General features: G+C 35.0%; 1 protein-coding gene across 3 annotated transcripts in view; it reads left to right on the top strand.

The window, feature by feature from the left end:
• The window catches only part of DEUP1 (deuterosome assembly protein 1), a 105,663-nt gene that overhangs the window by 62,099 nt on the left and 27,479 nt on the right, over positions 1 to 16,085 (top strand). For 2 of the 3 annotated variants that reach the window (XM_059929404.1, XM_059929403.1), the window contains 2 exons: positions 991 to 1,188; positions 2,907 to 2,993. The exons of the other annotated variant lie outside the window; for it this stretch is intronic. In XM_059929404.1, the coding sequence (XP_059785387.1) occupies positions 991 to 1,188; positions 2,907 to 2,993 (285 nt within the window). The remainder of the gene's footprint in view (positions 1 to 990; positions 1,189 to 2,906; positions 2,994 to 16,085) is intronic. 3 annotated transcript variants of the gene reach the window in all.

Below are 16,085 nucleotides of genomic sequence, written 5' to 3'. Positions count from 1 at the left end.
GTCCAGGGTGATCCAGAGGTTTCTACCGCGGAAGGTTTAGCTAAAGTTAAGAATATGAGACTCCACCGGCTTAAGAAAAGTAGGTGATGCTTTTTGATGGACACCTTAAGTTTGAAATTTATTGTAACATGATTCTAAAAAACATAGTGTTCAGTCACAAATAGTACAGCATGATTTGGTCCAAAAGAGCACTGAATTTAGATCCAACAGTCCTAAGTTCTAGACCTAGCTCTGCCAGTTAATAGCTTTATGACTTTGAGCAAGTCACTTAACGTCTCTAAGCCAATTTTTTTCTCCCTAAAAAATGGTTCATCAGCCTCTGGGTTGTGGGTCCAGTGCTCTTCCATGGCACCAAATCCGGAGTGGTGGTTTAATGGGTATGAAGTAAATTACACGAGATCAGTGAGTTCCACAGTCTGCCACACAACACAGTGCAACAGTTAACAGTAAGGTATTGTGCACTTAAAACTGTGTTAAGAAGGTAGAGCTTGAGTTAAGTATTCTTACCACACACACACAAAATTAAAACAACAAAGGGACACAAAGAAACTTTTAGAGGTAATTGTAATGTTTATTGTCTTGATTATGGTGATAGTAACACAAGTGTACGTCCAAACTCACCAAATTTTATCCATGAACTATGTGCAGTTTTTTGTATAGCAATTATACCTCAATGAAGCTGGGGGAAAAGTGCTTGGTAATACTTTCCCCACCTTCCTGTCGAAGTCGTCATTAAAGTGGTATCAGTAGTTGGTGGTGACTTACCTACAATAGAAAATAGAAGCTAAAAAAAATTTTGAAATTGGAAGGAAAAAGTAAATGAATCATTACTGTAAGTATCTTCTTCATTTAGCATTGATCAGAAAAGGAGGGTAAAGTGAGGTCTGGCAAAGTTTTAAGATAGGATGGGAAGACCGAACATGGCCAATAAAACCTTTCAGCTGCTGTGTAAAGGATTTGTTACTATTTTCTGGAAAATATCTGCTGCAGATAAGAAGCCAACTCTATCAGGAGGAAGAGTACCATAGCTCTGAGCAGGAAAGAATGAGGAATGAAATCTCTGACCTAACAGAGGCGCTTCATCAGAAGGAGATCACTATAGCAACTATCGTGAAGAAAGCTGCCCTTCTGGAAAGACAGTTAAAAGTGGAGTTAGAAATAAAAGAGAAAATGTTAGCGAAACAACAGGTACGCAAGCGGCAGGAAGCGCCTGTCCAGGTCACTCTTGCTCAGTGCAAATAGTCGCCTTCCTTATTGATTAATAAAAGCGTTGTATTTCTCGTATTGTTTCTGAGACTAACAGCACAGAAATGCTTTGTGGAGTCACGTAAAACCTTGGTGAGATAATGCAAAGTGTCATCAAACAAGAACCAGGGAAACAAGTGACAGCACAAGAAAATTTCTATAGATCTCATGCTAACATTTTCTAGTGACCCATATTCTGATCACCTCCCACAGCATGCTCTGGTCAAAGATTTCTTCCTGAATTTGTTTTCCATAGTTCTCTTCTATTAACATTTGTATCTTAAAAAAAGCTCCTACTCCAGCTTTTCTTGGACACTTCCCACTCCCATTTCATACCTTTATTTTAGAGTTTTAAAAAATGGATATGAAACACGAAGATTAGTTCATATTTACTGAACATTCACTCAGTGCATAGCGTAGTTCATGGGGAAAAACAGCCATTATAACATTCTACTGTTAGAATACTGCAAGTGACTCCTAAGTCTTCCCTCCCTCCCTCCCCTCCTATTCATTTTGAAATTCCCTCAGTCCCATACTCATCATCAAATTGGTGGCCTGCTACTTGAAAGTATAGGGTTTCTCAATGTTTTTACCCCAAATATAGAGGGGTTTTTAAATTTTATTTTATTTATTTATTTTTATACAGCAAGTTCTTATTAGTTAGCTATTTTATACATATCAGTGTATATATGTCAATCCCAATCTCCCAATTCATCTCACCACCAAATACAGAGTTTTTGAGAGCACCATTCAATAATTTTCTAGGCATATGAGGGTTACTTCACAAATAACAGGGCTATTTCAATCCTGAGTATTATAAAAACAAGAAAAGATTCTGCCTTTGCCCAATTATAAGCTTTAAACTGTGATTAATTTGTATAAAATACAGGAAAACAGCATAGATGGGACAATAGCATTGGTTGCACCTGTAAAGGAAATGGTATTTTTACAGGTGTTAACAGTGATCTGGGTAGTTGGATCATGAATGATTTTTATTTTCACCTTTATATTCTTCTATATTTTTAGACTTTTGTCAAGGAGAATATATTTTGTAATTTACAAAAGTAAACCTTTTTAACGGAAGTGTTTTATATGGAAATGAGCCCTAGATAAATAAAAGGGCAAATGCTATGTCTAAGTGCTCTTAAGTAGAAGAAATTAGGGAAAAAAATAAATTAGGAGACAAAATAAAGTTGTCACAAAAAAGAAGGAAATTTGGCAGAAGTATCAAGAAGAACAAAATTAAACATGAAATCATATTTGCATATTGTAAAAATTAATCAGGTCATGAACAAATGTAATGGACACTATTATTCAAGCGAATTTTTAAAACTGTGATTTTTCTGATGGTAATTTGCATACCATAGAAAAATAGAAGTGAGAAATGGAATTTTGGAATAGAAAAGAAAAATATAATGAATCATTATCGTAAGTATCTATTTTTAATTTAGCACCAGTCAGAAAAGGAGGGTAAAGTGGGGCCTGCTAAAGATCCAAGAACTGAATGAAAATACCTGATTTATGATGATCCTGCCTAAGAAGTGTCTCCCTTCACTACACTTCTAAAATATTTACATTAACAAAATAAAATTAATTTTCATAGAATTGTGAAATTTTATTATGAATTTTACATTCACTTTTAATTACTAATCTCCTTTCAGGTCTCAGATATGAGATATAAAGCTGTCAGAACTGAAAACACACACCTGAAAGGCATGATGGGAGATTTAGACCCTGGACGGTACATGGTAATATGCTGAAATCATTCAGTAACTTGAACAGAGAGATTACTTAGTTGGTCAGGATTTACCCAGACATTCTTTACTGAACGCTTCCCACATGTCAGGCATGCAGGAGATGGGGTGGCAAATTATCTTGCACTTAGATTGAATTTACTTTTATCCTCAGGCTAGAACATGTGAATTTCTAGTTTTCTCCCTTGTTCTTTTCTGGCATTGGGCTCAATTCTGATCATTTCCTCAAACATACTACTTCCTTGCTTTTGCTCTTGCTGTTGCCTCTGGAATCCTACCTCCTACATGGCCTGACTCATGTGTCAACTTTCCCCTTGATAAAGCTGCTCCTGAAACTCCAGTCAGAATAAATCATTCCATCTACACTTGGTTTGTATTTTGGTCCGACTTGTTTCATAGCTTATCACTTCCCCACTGGATGGTGAACAAAGACTGTGCCTCTCTAATGTGTGTATCACCAGTACCTCCCAGCGTCAGGAGTATAGACAGTGTTCAGTGAACGCTGGTTGAATAAAAAAAAGGATGAATCTGTGAATGACTGAGGACTGAACATGTGGTTTCAACCAGTGTCTTTACAGGTTTACACAAGGCAACTTAAACAGGTTCTGTGCCTTTCATTTCAAATGTTTAATATAACAGTTGAGGGTTGGTTTTTTACACGTAAAATAGGAGAACGTTTATTTATTGAACTAATGAAATACCATTGTTACTTGTCTACCATTTATTTGCTCTGAGTGAAAATTCTGAGATAAAATAATTTTCTGCCATGCAGGGAATGGAGGGAATCGAATATGGCAGTTGCTTAACTTGGCCTCACATTCCTCAGCTGTAAAGTGAGGAAGTTGGAGCAGGCATTTTCCATGGTCCTTTCTTAAGCCAGGATACTGAATTTCCTTTTTTGTCAGTATTTTATTTTTGCTTTTTTAATTGAAGTATAGTTGATTTACAATATTATATAAATTACAGGTATACTACATAGTGACTCACAATCTTAAAGGTTATACACTATTTATAGTTATTATAAAATATTGGCTATATTGCTTGTGTTGTACAATATATCCTCATAGTTTATTTTATACAAAATAGTTTGTACCTCTTAATCCCCTACCCCTATCTCTGTATCTGTATCTCTTTCTTTTCTGTTATGTTCACTAGTTTGTTGTATTTTTTAGATTATACATATGTGATATCATACAGTATTTGTCTTTCTCTGACTTATTTCACTTAGCATAATACCCTCCAAGTCCATCCATGGCAAAATTTCATTCTTTTTTATGGCTGAGTAGTATTCCATTGTGTGTGTGTGTGTGTGTGTGTCTGTGTGTCTGTGTGTGTCTGTGTGTGTGTGTGTGTGTGTGTACCACATCTCTTTATCCATTCATCTGTTGGTGGACACTTAGGTTGCTTCTGTATCTTGACAATTGTAAATAATGCTGCTGTGAACATTGGGGTGCATATATCTTTTTGAATCAGTGTTTTTTGTTTTTCTCAGATACATACCCGTGAATGAAATTGCTGGGTCATATGGTATTTCTATTTTTAGTTTTCTGGAAAACCTCCATACTGTTTTCCACGGTGGCTGCACCAATTTACATTCCCATCAACAGTGTATGACAGTTCCCTTTCCTCCACATTCTCACCAACATTTGTTATTTGTGTTCTTTTTGATGATAGCCATTCCGACAGGTGTGAGGTGATATCTCATTGTGGTTTTAATTTGCATTTCTCTGATGATTAAGAATGTTGAGCATTTTTTCATGTGCCTGTTGGCCATCTGAATGTCCTCGTTGGAAAAATGTCTATTCAGTTCTTCTGCCTATTTTTTAATCAGGTTGTTTGTTTTTTTGATGTTGAATGTATGAGCTGTTTTTGATATTAACCCTTATTGGTCATATCATTTGCAAATATTTTCTCCCATTCAGTAGGTTGTCTTCTCATTTTGTTGATGGTCTCCTTTGTTATGCAAAAGCTTTTAAGTTTAATTAGATCTCATTTGTTTATTTTTGCTTTTATTTCCTTTGCTTTAGGAGACAGATCCAAAAAAATATTGCTACAGTTTATGTCAAAGAGTGTTCTGCCTATGATGATACTATATTTCTGTGATAGTGTGTCCTTGTTCTCCTAATAGTCTGTATTCTAGCATCAAAGGATAGAAGCATTCTGCATTCTTCTTTAGGCCTTGTTATGGATCCTGTGATTGGAGTATAGATGGATAAAAAGTAAAGTATGTGTGATTTCCCTGTCTGTTAAGAAAATCTGTGTAACACAAAGACTATTTTTTCTAAACTGGACACACGAAAACATTATTTAGGATCCTGCCCTCATCTATGTCTTTTTTTCTCTCAAAAAATGGTTTTTGTTATTTTTTTACATTTCAATCTGGATGTTTTTGCTTGTGTAGTCTGCTTCGTCACAGCCCCCACTAAGCCTGCTTCGCTCTGGCTCCTGTAGGCATTTGGCTTTGTTCATTTATTGGTTTTCATTTTTTCAAGAAATAAAACACGTGAAGATGGGTAAAGAAGAAGCTAATTATCTCGGCTCCTATCCCCAATCCCAGTTTGGACTCCAGAGATATTCAGTGCTAACCAGCGAGTGTGTAGCATGCTATAACTTTTTCCTTGCTTGTGTACACACTTAGGAGGGATGAGCTGGTGCTCTTTTACAGAAATACATGTGTAATATATACATTATTCTAAACTGCCTTTTGACTATGTATCATGGACATCTCTACAAGTCAGTAGAGAAACATCTTTTTATTTTTCTTAATTTCTTAGAAAAAATAAATATATATATACTCATGTAAGGTACATACAAATTTTAATGAATTGACGCGTAACTTACATACTAGTGATTTTAGTGCAGTCTCTCTTTTTCTCTTGCTTCTCCCCTTCCCTTTCCTCCATTTCTCTAGCCACCTCATAACCCATCCACCAGATAACACGTTAACTATTCAATATGTATCATTTTGTGTTTTTTCATATATGTTTGTGTGTGTGTGTAGTCATATACCTATTTAGGGGTTTTAATTTTTTTTAAAAAATGGAATATATTTTGCACACTTCTCTGCGTCTTGTAACCTTTGCAGATCCTATGTCAACAAGTTTAGGTCTTATTTGATTGTATAGAGTAGCTTAATAATATCCCATGATGTGAATGTATCAAAAGTCATTCAGCTATTTTTTTCAGAATTATGGTTGACCCTTGAACAACGCAGGGGTCAGGGGTGCTGGGTCCATGCAGTCAAGAGTCTGTACATAACTTTACAGTCAGCCCTCCTCCATATCTGAGGGTTCAACCAACTGCGGGTCGTGTAGTACTATGGTACGTATTTAGTGAAAAAAATCCATGTGTAAGTGGGCCCACACAGTTCAAACCCCTGTTGTTCAAGGGTCAACTGTAATTCATTCATAATTAATAACTCTGTTTCTAGATTTTTACACAGATACACAATACTGTCAAAAACATCCTTGTACATACATCTTGGAATAGTTTTCTGAGAATGGAATTGCCAATTCAAAGAATATGTTTTAATTTTACAATATTTGTTGTCGAATCATATTTCTGCGGTCTCTGTATGAGAGTACCCTTTTCTTTCATCCTTACTGGCAATAATAGGTGTTATTGCTCTTTTATATTTTTGTTGGTCTGATGGGTGTAAAGTGATTTCTCAATAGTAGTATAATTTGCATTTCCCTGACTACAGTGAGCATATTTTTGCATATTTATTGACAATGTACTATAAATTAGTTATATTCTTTGCTCCTTTTTCTCGAGCAAAGCTCAAACTCATTTTCTTTGGGCAATCTTTTTCTTGTCAATTTATAATAGCATTTTTCTAAATTAGTTGTTTCTAATTTTATTTATGATATCTTTTTATCATACAAAAAATTTTAAACTTTTATTTGTCAAACATGTACATCCTTTTGTTTATAGCATCTGAATTTCCTTCCTTGTGTAACATGGTTCTTCCAACTTCTAGACAATACGTATAGTTTATTCAAAGATTTTTATATTTTTCATCTGTCTTTAATCCATTTGAGTTACACTTTTGCGTGTGATATAAAACAGGAATCCAATTTAAATTTTTATATAAATATTAAGCTCAATTAATCCAGTTTCTCCTGATAATTTCCTGTTGGATTCTATTTGGAATTGAATTAAGTTTATATATTATCTTTGAAAGAATTGGCATTTTTATAATAATAAAATTTACCATCCAAGAATATGGCATGGCTTTCCATTTCCTCATCTCTTATTTTATGCTCTTCAATAAGACCTTACAATTATCTTTGTATAAATTCTGTGCCTTTCTTTTTAAATTTATTCTCAAGCATTTTATAATTCTTGTCACTATTGTAAGTGGAATATTTTCCTTTTTCCATATCTAAAAACTTACTGCTAATATAGAAAAAAAAGCCAAATTATCTTTTAATTCTAGTAGGCATTTTTCTAGAGGTTCTTAAGTTTTTTGAGATATGCACTTGTCTCAACAAAAATAGTTGTATCTCTTCTTTTCTCCTGTTCATATCAGTAATTTTTGTCATATTGAACTTGCTAGCACTTCCAAGAGAATATTAAATAATAATAGTGATTGTTGACAAATTTGTCTAATTTATGATTTTAGATGAAATTGTTTTAGAGTTTTACTGTTTAGGATAATATTTGTTCTTGACTTATGGTCTTTATTTTGTCTTTCTATTCCTAATTAGAGTTTTTAAGATTTGCTGCTGGTTGTATCAAATGCCTTTTCAGCATATGTGACATCATGTAATTTTTGTCCATTAATTTGTTGATGTGTAATAGACTATGATTGACAGATTTGCTGATATTGATCCACCTTTGAATTCCTGGAATAAACCTTCTTGGTCATTGTATTCATTTTCTAGTGCTGTCATAACAAAGTACCACAAACTGGGTGGCTTAAAACAATAGAAACTGTTGTATAGTTCTGGAAGCTAGAAGTCTAAAATCAAGGTGTCAACAGGGCCATGCTCCCTCTGAACCTGTGTGGGAGGATTCGTCCTTGCCTGTTTATAGCCTCTAGTGATTTGCCAACAATCTTTGGCAATCTTTGGATTGTAGATGCATCACTCCAACGCTTTGTCTTCACATGGCCATCTTCTTTCTGTTTCTTCATATCATCTTCCCTCTATGCATGTCTGTCCCGGTGTCCACATTTCCCTTTTTTATAGAATACCTGTCATATTGGATTAGGGTCCACCCTAATGACCTCATTTTTTATTTGATTACCTCAGTAAAGATCCTGCTTACAAGTAAAGTTCCATTCTAAGGCATTAATAATGGTTAGGACTTCAACATATAACAGTCATACTCTAACAGTTTTGATATATTTCTGGATTCTATGTGGTAATATTTTATTTAGAAATTAAGATTTGTGTGTATAAATGAGATTTGTATATAAGTTCTCTTTTTTCTTGCTTGTTATACAGTTATACTGGCTTTATAACATAAATTGGGAGCTTTCCATATTTATGAGCAGTCTAGCATGGTTTAAATAATATTGGAATTACAGTTCTTTAAAGGTTAGAAGGAGCTTAGCTATGAAACCATCTGGATGTTGAACCAGTGAAGATAAACCATAATGGAAAAGAATATAAAAAAGAATGTATATATATGTAACTGAAGTTTCAGTGAAGTAGATTTTCAATTACCTTTCTGTTCTCTTTCAGGGTACCTGGTATATTCAAATTTCACTTCTTCTTAGGGTGTTTGTGGTCATTTTAATTTTTCTAGGAAATCTTTACCCATTCCAGTATGTTTCCTTGTTACCAGAGGGAGTAATATCCTAAAGTTCTTTGCATCTCTTCTATATTCTGTATTTGTTTCCTTTCTTAATTCTAAGTTTGTATAGTTTAGCTCTCTCTCTTTTTTAAGTCTGGCACACAAAGTCATTGCTTATTTTATTAATATTAAAAGTATTGACTTTGGATTTGTTATTATTTATTCTTCCTAATTTCATTATTACTGTTTTTTATTAATTTCCTCTTCCTGATTTGTTTTGTTGTACTTTGTCTAATATCTTAAGATAAATACTGAATTTCTTAATTTTATTTCTTTTTTCTTTAATTGTAAAGGTTTTTAAAGCTATATGTGTTCCTCTGGATATAGCTTTTGCTGCATCCCATCAATTTTGCTGTGAAATGTTTTCCTATATGTTTCTCTTCAAATGCACTCTGCCAGTCATAGAGTGGGCTTGGTCTCTGAGAACAGGATGACCAGGCACACACAAGAGGGCTAATATAACCCAGCCAAGCCCCTCCTAGGTTACGTGGCCCTGCTTGCTCTGAGGGAGGGAAGGAGTCTTCACCAGCTTTCCCTGACAGGAGCCTCACTCACTTGGCTCAGGAGCAAAAGGTTAGAAATAAACATGGTACAGGGGAGATGCAGCAAGATGCCAACTTCCAAGTCTCCCTTACTCCTAAAAACAAGAATGTTAGAAAATGTATATCCCACAGAGAAGTTAGCACTCAAGTTTTAATGAAGTTAGTCAGTTTCACATTGGTTTCTTAAAGCTTTCTTTTTTTCCCTCCTAGCTTTATTAAGGTATAATTGACAAGTAAAATTGTATATATTTAAAGTATACAATGTGATGATTTGATGTATATATACATTGTGAAGTGATTACTACAAATTATTTAACACATCCATCACTCACATAGTTACCATTTGTGTGAGTGCATGGTAAGAACGCTTAAGATCTACTCTCTTTGCTAATTCTCAGTGTACAATACAGTATTATTAACTATAGTCATTATGCTGTACATTAGATCCCCTGAACTTTTTCATCTTATAAATGAGAGTTTGTATTCTTTGAGTCAACATCTGCTCATTCCACCCCCCTGACCCCCCATCCAGATAGCCCGTGGCAACCACCATTCTACTCTCTGCTTGTATCGGTTTGACTTTTTAAAGAAATTCCACATATAAGTGCAGTCATACAGCATTTGTTTTTCTCTGTCTGGATTATGTCACTTAGCATAATGTCCTCCAGGTTCACCCATGTTGTCACAAATGGCAGGATTTCCTTCTTTTTATGGCTGAATAATATTCCATTATGTGGAATTTTCTGTATCCATTCATCCATTGATAGACACTTAGGCTGTTTCCATATTTTAGCTATTGTGAACAATGCTGCAATGAACATGGGAGTGCAGATATCTCTTCAAAATACTGATTTCATTTCCTTTAGATATATACCCAGATGTGGGATTGCTGGGTCATATGGTAGTTCTATTTTTAATTTTTTCAGGAACCTCCGTACAGTTTTCCATAGTGGCTTCTCCAGTTTATATTCCCATCAGCAGTGTACGAGAGTTCTCTTTGCTCCACATTCTCACTTGTTATCTTTTGCCGTTTTGATACTAGCCATCCTAACAGGTGTGAGGTGATATCTCATTGCGGTTTCGATTTGCATTCCTTGATGATTAGTGATGTTAATAACTTTTTCATGTGTCTGTTGCCATTTGTACGTCTTCTTTAGAAAAATGTCTATTCAGGACCTTTGGCCAATTTTTAATTTTATTGTTCGTATTTTTGCTGTTAAGTTGGATGAGTTTGTTATATATTGTGGAAATTAACCCCTCTTCAGATATATGGTTGGCAAATATTTTCTCCCATTCCATAGGAATTGCCTCTTCACTCTGTCGATTGTTTCCCTTGCTGTGCAAGAAGCTTTTTAGTTTGGTGTAGTCCCACTTGTCTATTTTTGCTTTTGTTGCCTGTGCTTTTGGTGTTATATCCAAAATATCATTGCCAGGGCCCATGTTAAATAGCTATTTCCCTTGTGTTTTCTTCTAGGAGTTTTACAGTTTCAGGTCTTACATTTAAGTCTTTAATCTATTTTGAGTTAGTTTTTGTAAGTAGTCTATGATAGAGGTCTAGTTTCATTTGTTTGCTTGTGAATGTCTAGTTTTCCCAACAACACTTATTGAAAAGACCATCCTTTCCCCATTGTGTGTTCTTGGTGCCCTTGTCAAAGATTAGTTGACTGTACATGTATGGGTTTATTTCTCGGTTCTCTATTCTGTTCTGTATTTATCGCATGCCACAATCACCACAGAATGTTTTCATTCGTTCTATAAATACTTATTGAATGTCTGCTATGTGTCAGGCAGTATGTTAGGATTGTGAGTCAGACTAGATCCTTGAATTCTTGGAGCTTAATATTAGTGGAAGGAGACATACATTAGTGGATACAGACAATTAACTAGATAGTTATGCTAAAGAGTCATAGGAAATTGCAGAGTGCAGGGGGCTGTATAGGGGTTACCTAACCCAGTATTGGGAGTCAGAAAAGGCATCTGAGGAATAATTAGCCAGACAGAGTGGTGGGAATGAGTCATGGTAAGGTAATATAATGTACAGAGACTAGAGATAAAAAGTCAGGGAGACTGGTAGAACTGTATAACAACAAAGAGCTGCTGTTCATTGGGTGTTTACTACATGCCTTGCACTCTGCCGAATACTTTACATACATTAGTGTCTACATCCTTGTACCGTGTGTGGGGGGTAGGTATTATTATCCCCATTTCACAGAAAAAGAAATGAAATCTTTAAGTTTTTAAGTAATTTGCCCAAGATCACATAGCTCGTAAGTAATTTGCCCAAGATCACATAGCTTGATAACTCCAAATGCATGATATTAGCTGTCATTATATCCCGTGGTTCTGTTTCTTCTGTTTTCTTCACTGGCTCCTCACCCTTCTTCCTCTATTCATCCTCCAAATTGGCCTTGGCCCTCTGCTTCTCTTGCTGTGTACTTTCCCTTAAAGGATTGAGATAACGTCAGGTTATCTCTTCTGGATCGTAGAATAGCTTCCAAGTTGGGCACTTCTCAGACCAGATATGCTTGCTTTTTTTTTTTTTTTAAACATCTTTATTGGAGTATAATTGCTTTACAATGGTGTGTTAGTTTCTGCTTTATAATAAAGTGAATCAGTTATACATATACATATGTTCCCATATCTCTTCCCTCTTGAATCTCCCTCCCTCCCACCCTCCCTATCCCACCCCTCTAGGTGGTCACAAAGCACCGACCTGATCTCCCTGTGCTATGCGGCTGCTTCCCACTAGCTATCTATTTTACGTTTGGCAGTGTATATATGTCCATGCCACTCTCTCACCCTGTCACATCTTACCCCTCCCCCTCCCCATATCCTCAAGTCCATTCTCTAGTAGGTCTGTGTCTTTATTCCCATCTTGCCACTAGGTTCTTTCTTTACGTAAGCTTTCCTTGTAGAACATGTGCTCAATTTCCCATAGGAAGTCAGAACTCTTCACATTCCATGGCTTCCTTAATCTGGCTCACCCACTTTGTTTCCCTGTAGTGACTTACACAAAGCCTCCATTATAGCTAGAGTAGCTTATTCTCATCTGTGTGTGTGATGCTCATTTCTCATGTTCTTTCTTATTTCCAGGCCTTTGCACATGCTTTTCCTTCTGCCTAAAAATCCCCTTTCCCTACTTCACATGGCCATGCCATATTAATGTTTCAAGTCTCTCCACATAAATTTTACATGTTATACGAAATCTTCCCTGATTTTCCTCTGTTAATAGTCCCTCCTCGAAGCCATCATAGCATCCTTTACTTAGCACCTATCATACCACAATATTAAAATTACCTGTTTCTTGTCAGCTACCCATCCCCTTACCAGTAGGCTCCCTGAGGGAAGTTATGGTCCTAGTTTACCATTGTACCTCAGCACTTCCTATAGTGCCTGAATATAGGAAGCACTGAAAAAATCTTCTGTTGGATGAGTGAATGAACAAATGAATGAGTGAATGATGAATGAATCAACCTATTATATGTCCTCCACCTTTCCTTTACTTTACTAGAGTAAAGACATACCCTTTTCTTTATTAAATCCTACCAGTCCCTTAAGGGACTAGATTAAATTTTATTTCCTCCATGAATTCATCTCCCATTACTCTAGGGCCCATTTAGTTCTCCTTTCTTTGACTTTCTTTAGCACTTAGTTATAACAATTTAGCACTACGTTTAGAATTGTCTTCTTTTATTTTTTTAATTGTTTAGTATGGGTATGTTTTGTCTCATCAGTCATAGACTTCTTGAGGGAAGAAGTGGACTATGTTTTATACTTTTTCTTCATATAGAGTTTGGTATAGGGTAGGGCTCAATGAATACTTGTGGATTTTTGGGACTCACCTGTAGTCTAAGAAGCATGAATAAGTTATCATGAAAATCCTTTCTAATATCATTAAAAAGATCACCGAAGCCTTGTCTTATCTCATTTTCTGGATGATCTCAATCCCAATAATTGTTGACATTCATTGATTCAGAAAACATTTGAGTTCCTATCAGAAAACATTTGAGTTCCTACTTGGTGCAATATAATTTAACACATAATTATACCATATCTATATTATTTACTATTTTTTCGTACATGTTACTTTAGCCTACTCAATTTTATTGTATTTTCCATAAAGGCAGAGTCACTTTTTGATATTTGATTACCTCCGGAGCACTTAGCACGTATATACATATATAATATATATGTCTAAAGATTTGTTAATGGGCTAGCATAAAATGGAATGCCATTGATGTATAGCCTTCAATGTGATCTTATTAAAAGAGCGTTTATTCATATATATTTTATGTAAGATTTTACTTCATATAGGAAGGTTATTTTAATTGAAATGTCATTGACATAAAATATGTTGGTTTCAGGTGTGCCTCATAGTGATTTAACATTTGCATATATTATGAAATGATCACAATAGTCTAGTAACCATCTGTCCCATATAAAGTTATTTCAGTATTATTGACCATATTCCGTATGCTGTTTAGTACATCCCATTGCTTATTTATTTTATACCTGGGGGTTTGTACCTCTTAATCCCCTTCACTTATTTCACCCATCCACCCTTACGCCCTCCCCTCTGGCAACCATCAGTTTGTTCTGTGTATCCTTGAGTCTGTTTTGTTTTGTTTTTTAGATTCCACGCATAAATGAGATTATATGGTATTTGTCCTTCTCAGTCTGACTTATTTCACTTAGCATAATAGCCTCTAGATCCATCCACTAGATCCACTTGTTGTCCCAAATAGCAAGATTTCATTTTTTTAAAATTATGGCTGAGTAATATTCCATTGTATATATACACCACATCTTCTTTATCTATTTGTCTATTGATGGACACTTAGGTTGTTTCTGTATCTTGGCTATTGAGTTAGTGTTTGTGTTTTCTTTAGGTAAATACCCAGATGTGAAATTGCTGGATCATATGACAGTTCTGTTTTTAATTTTTTGAGGAACCTCCATATTTTTTTCCTTAGAGGCTGTACCAATTTATATTCCCACCAGTAGTGCACGAACATTGCTTTTCTCCACATCCTCACCAATACCTGTTATTTTCTATCTTTTTTATGATAGCCTTTCTAACAGGTGTTAACAGATGATCACATTGTGGTTTTGATTTGCATTTCCTTGATGATTAGTGATGTTGAGCATCTTTTCATGTCTTTTAGTCATCTGTATGTCTATTGACATCCACATATTTTAATCAGTTTTTTTTTTTGATGTTGAATTGTATCAGTTCTTTATATATTTTGGATAACCCCTTATCAGATGTATCATTTGCAAATATCTTCTCCCATTTGTTAAGCTGCCTTTTCATTTTGTTTATAGTTTCCTTCCCTGTGCAAAAGCTTTTTAGTTTGATGTAAGCACACTTGTTTATTTTTGCTTTTGTTTCCCTTGCCTGAGGAGACAGATCCAAAAAATATATTACTAAGACCAGTGTCAACGAGTATACTGCCTATGTTTCCTTCTAGGAGTTCTTTGGTTTCAGGTCTTACATTTAAATCTTTAATCCATTCTGTGTTTATTTTGTGCATGGTGTGAGAGTAGTCCAGTTTGATTCTTTTGCATGTAGCTGTCCAGTTTTCCCAACACAATTTATTGAAGATGCTGTCTTTTTCCCATTGTATATTCTTGCCTCCTTTGTTGTAGATTAATGACCATATAAGTGTGGATTTATTTCTGGGCTCTCTAGTCTGTTCCATTGATCAATGTACTATTTTTTTTTGCCAGTGCCATACTATTTTGATTACAGTAGCTTTGTAGTATAGTCTAAAGTCAGGGAGCATGATATATCCAGCTTTGTTCTCAATTCTCAAGATTTTTTTTGGTTATTCAAGGTCTTTTGCATTTCTGAACAAATTTTAGAATTATTTCTGCTACTGCTGGGAAAAATACGGTTGGTATTTTGAAAGGGATTGCATTGAATCTGTAGATTGCCTTGGGGTATAGGGTCATTTTAACAATATTAATTCTTCCAACTTATGAGCATAGTATATCTTTCCATTTGTTTCAGTCATCTTCAATTTCTTTCATCAATGTCTTATAGTTTTCCAGGTATACCTGGTCTTTAACCTCCTTAGGTTGATTTATTCCTAGGTATTTTATTTTTTTAATGTGATTGTAAATGAGAATGTTTTCTTAATTTCTCTTTCTGATAGTTCATTATTAGTGTATAGGAATGCAAAGGATTTCTGTATATTAATTTTGTATCCTGAAACTTATTGAATTCATTTATTACATCTAATAGTTTTTTGGTGGCATCTTGAGGGTTTTCTATATATTGTTTCGTGTCATCTACAAACAGTGACAGTTTTACTTCTTCCTTTCCAATTTGAAATCCTTTTATTTCTTTTTCTTGTCTCATTACTGTGGCTAGGACTTCCAGTACTATGTTAAATAAGTGGCAAGAGTGGGTATCCTTGTCTTGGTCCTGATCTTAAAAGAATTGCTTTCAGCTTTTCACTGTTGCGTATGATGTTAACTGTGGGTTTGTGATATGGGGCCTCTATTATGTTGAGGTATGTTCCCTCTATGCCCACTTTCTGGAGAGCTTTTATCATAAATGGATGTTGAATTTTGTCAAAGTTTTATCTGTATCTATTGTGATGATCACATGACTTTTATTCTTTAATTTGTTACTGTGGTGTATCAAATTGATTGATTTGCAGATATTGACCATCCATGCATCCCTGGGATAAATCCCACTTCATCATGGTGTATGATCTTTTTAAAGTGTTGTTTT

This window comes from Balaenoptera ricei, chromosome 8, assembly GCF_028023285.1.
Source record: "Balaenoptera ricei isolate mBalRic1 chromosome 8, mBalRic1.hap2, whole genome shotgun sequence".
In the NCBI taxonomy this organism is placed as follows: Eukaryota; Metazoa; Chordata; class Mammalia; order Artiodactyla; family Balaenopteridae; genus Balaenoptera; species Balaenoptera ricei.
The sequence above is the reverse complement of the archived record's forward strand: the minus strand, read 5'-3'. Positions and strand labels throughout refer to the sequence as shown.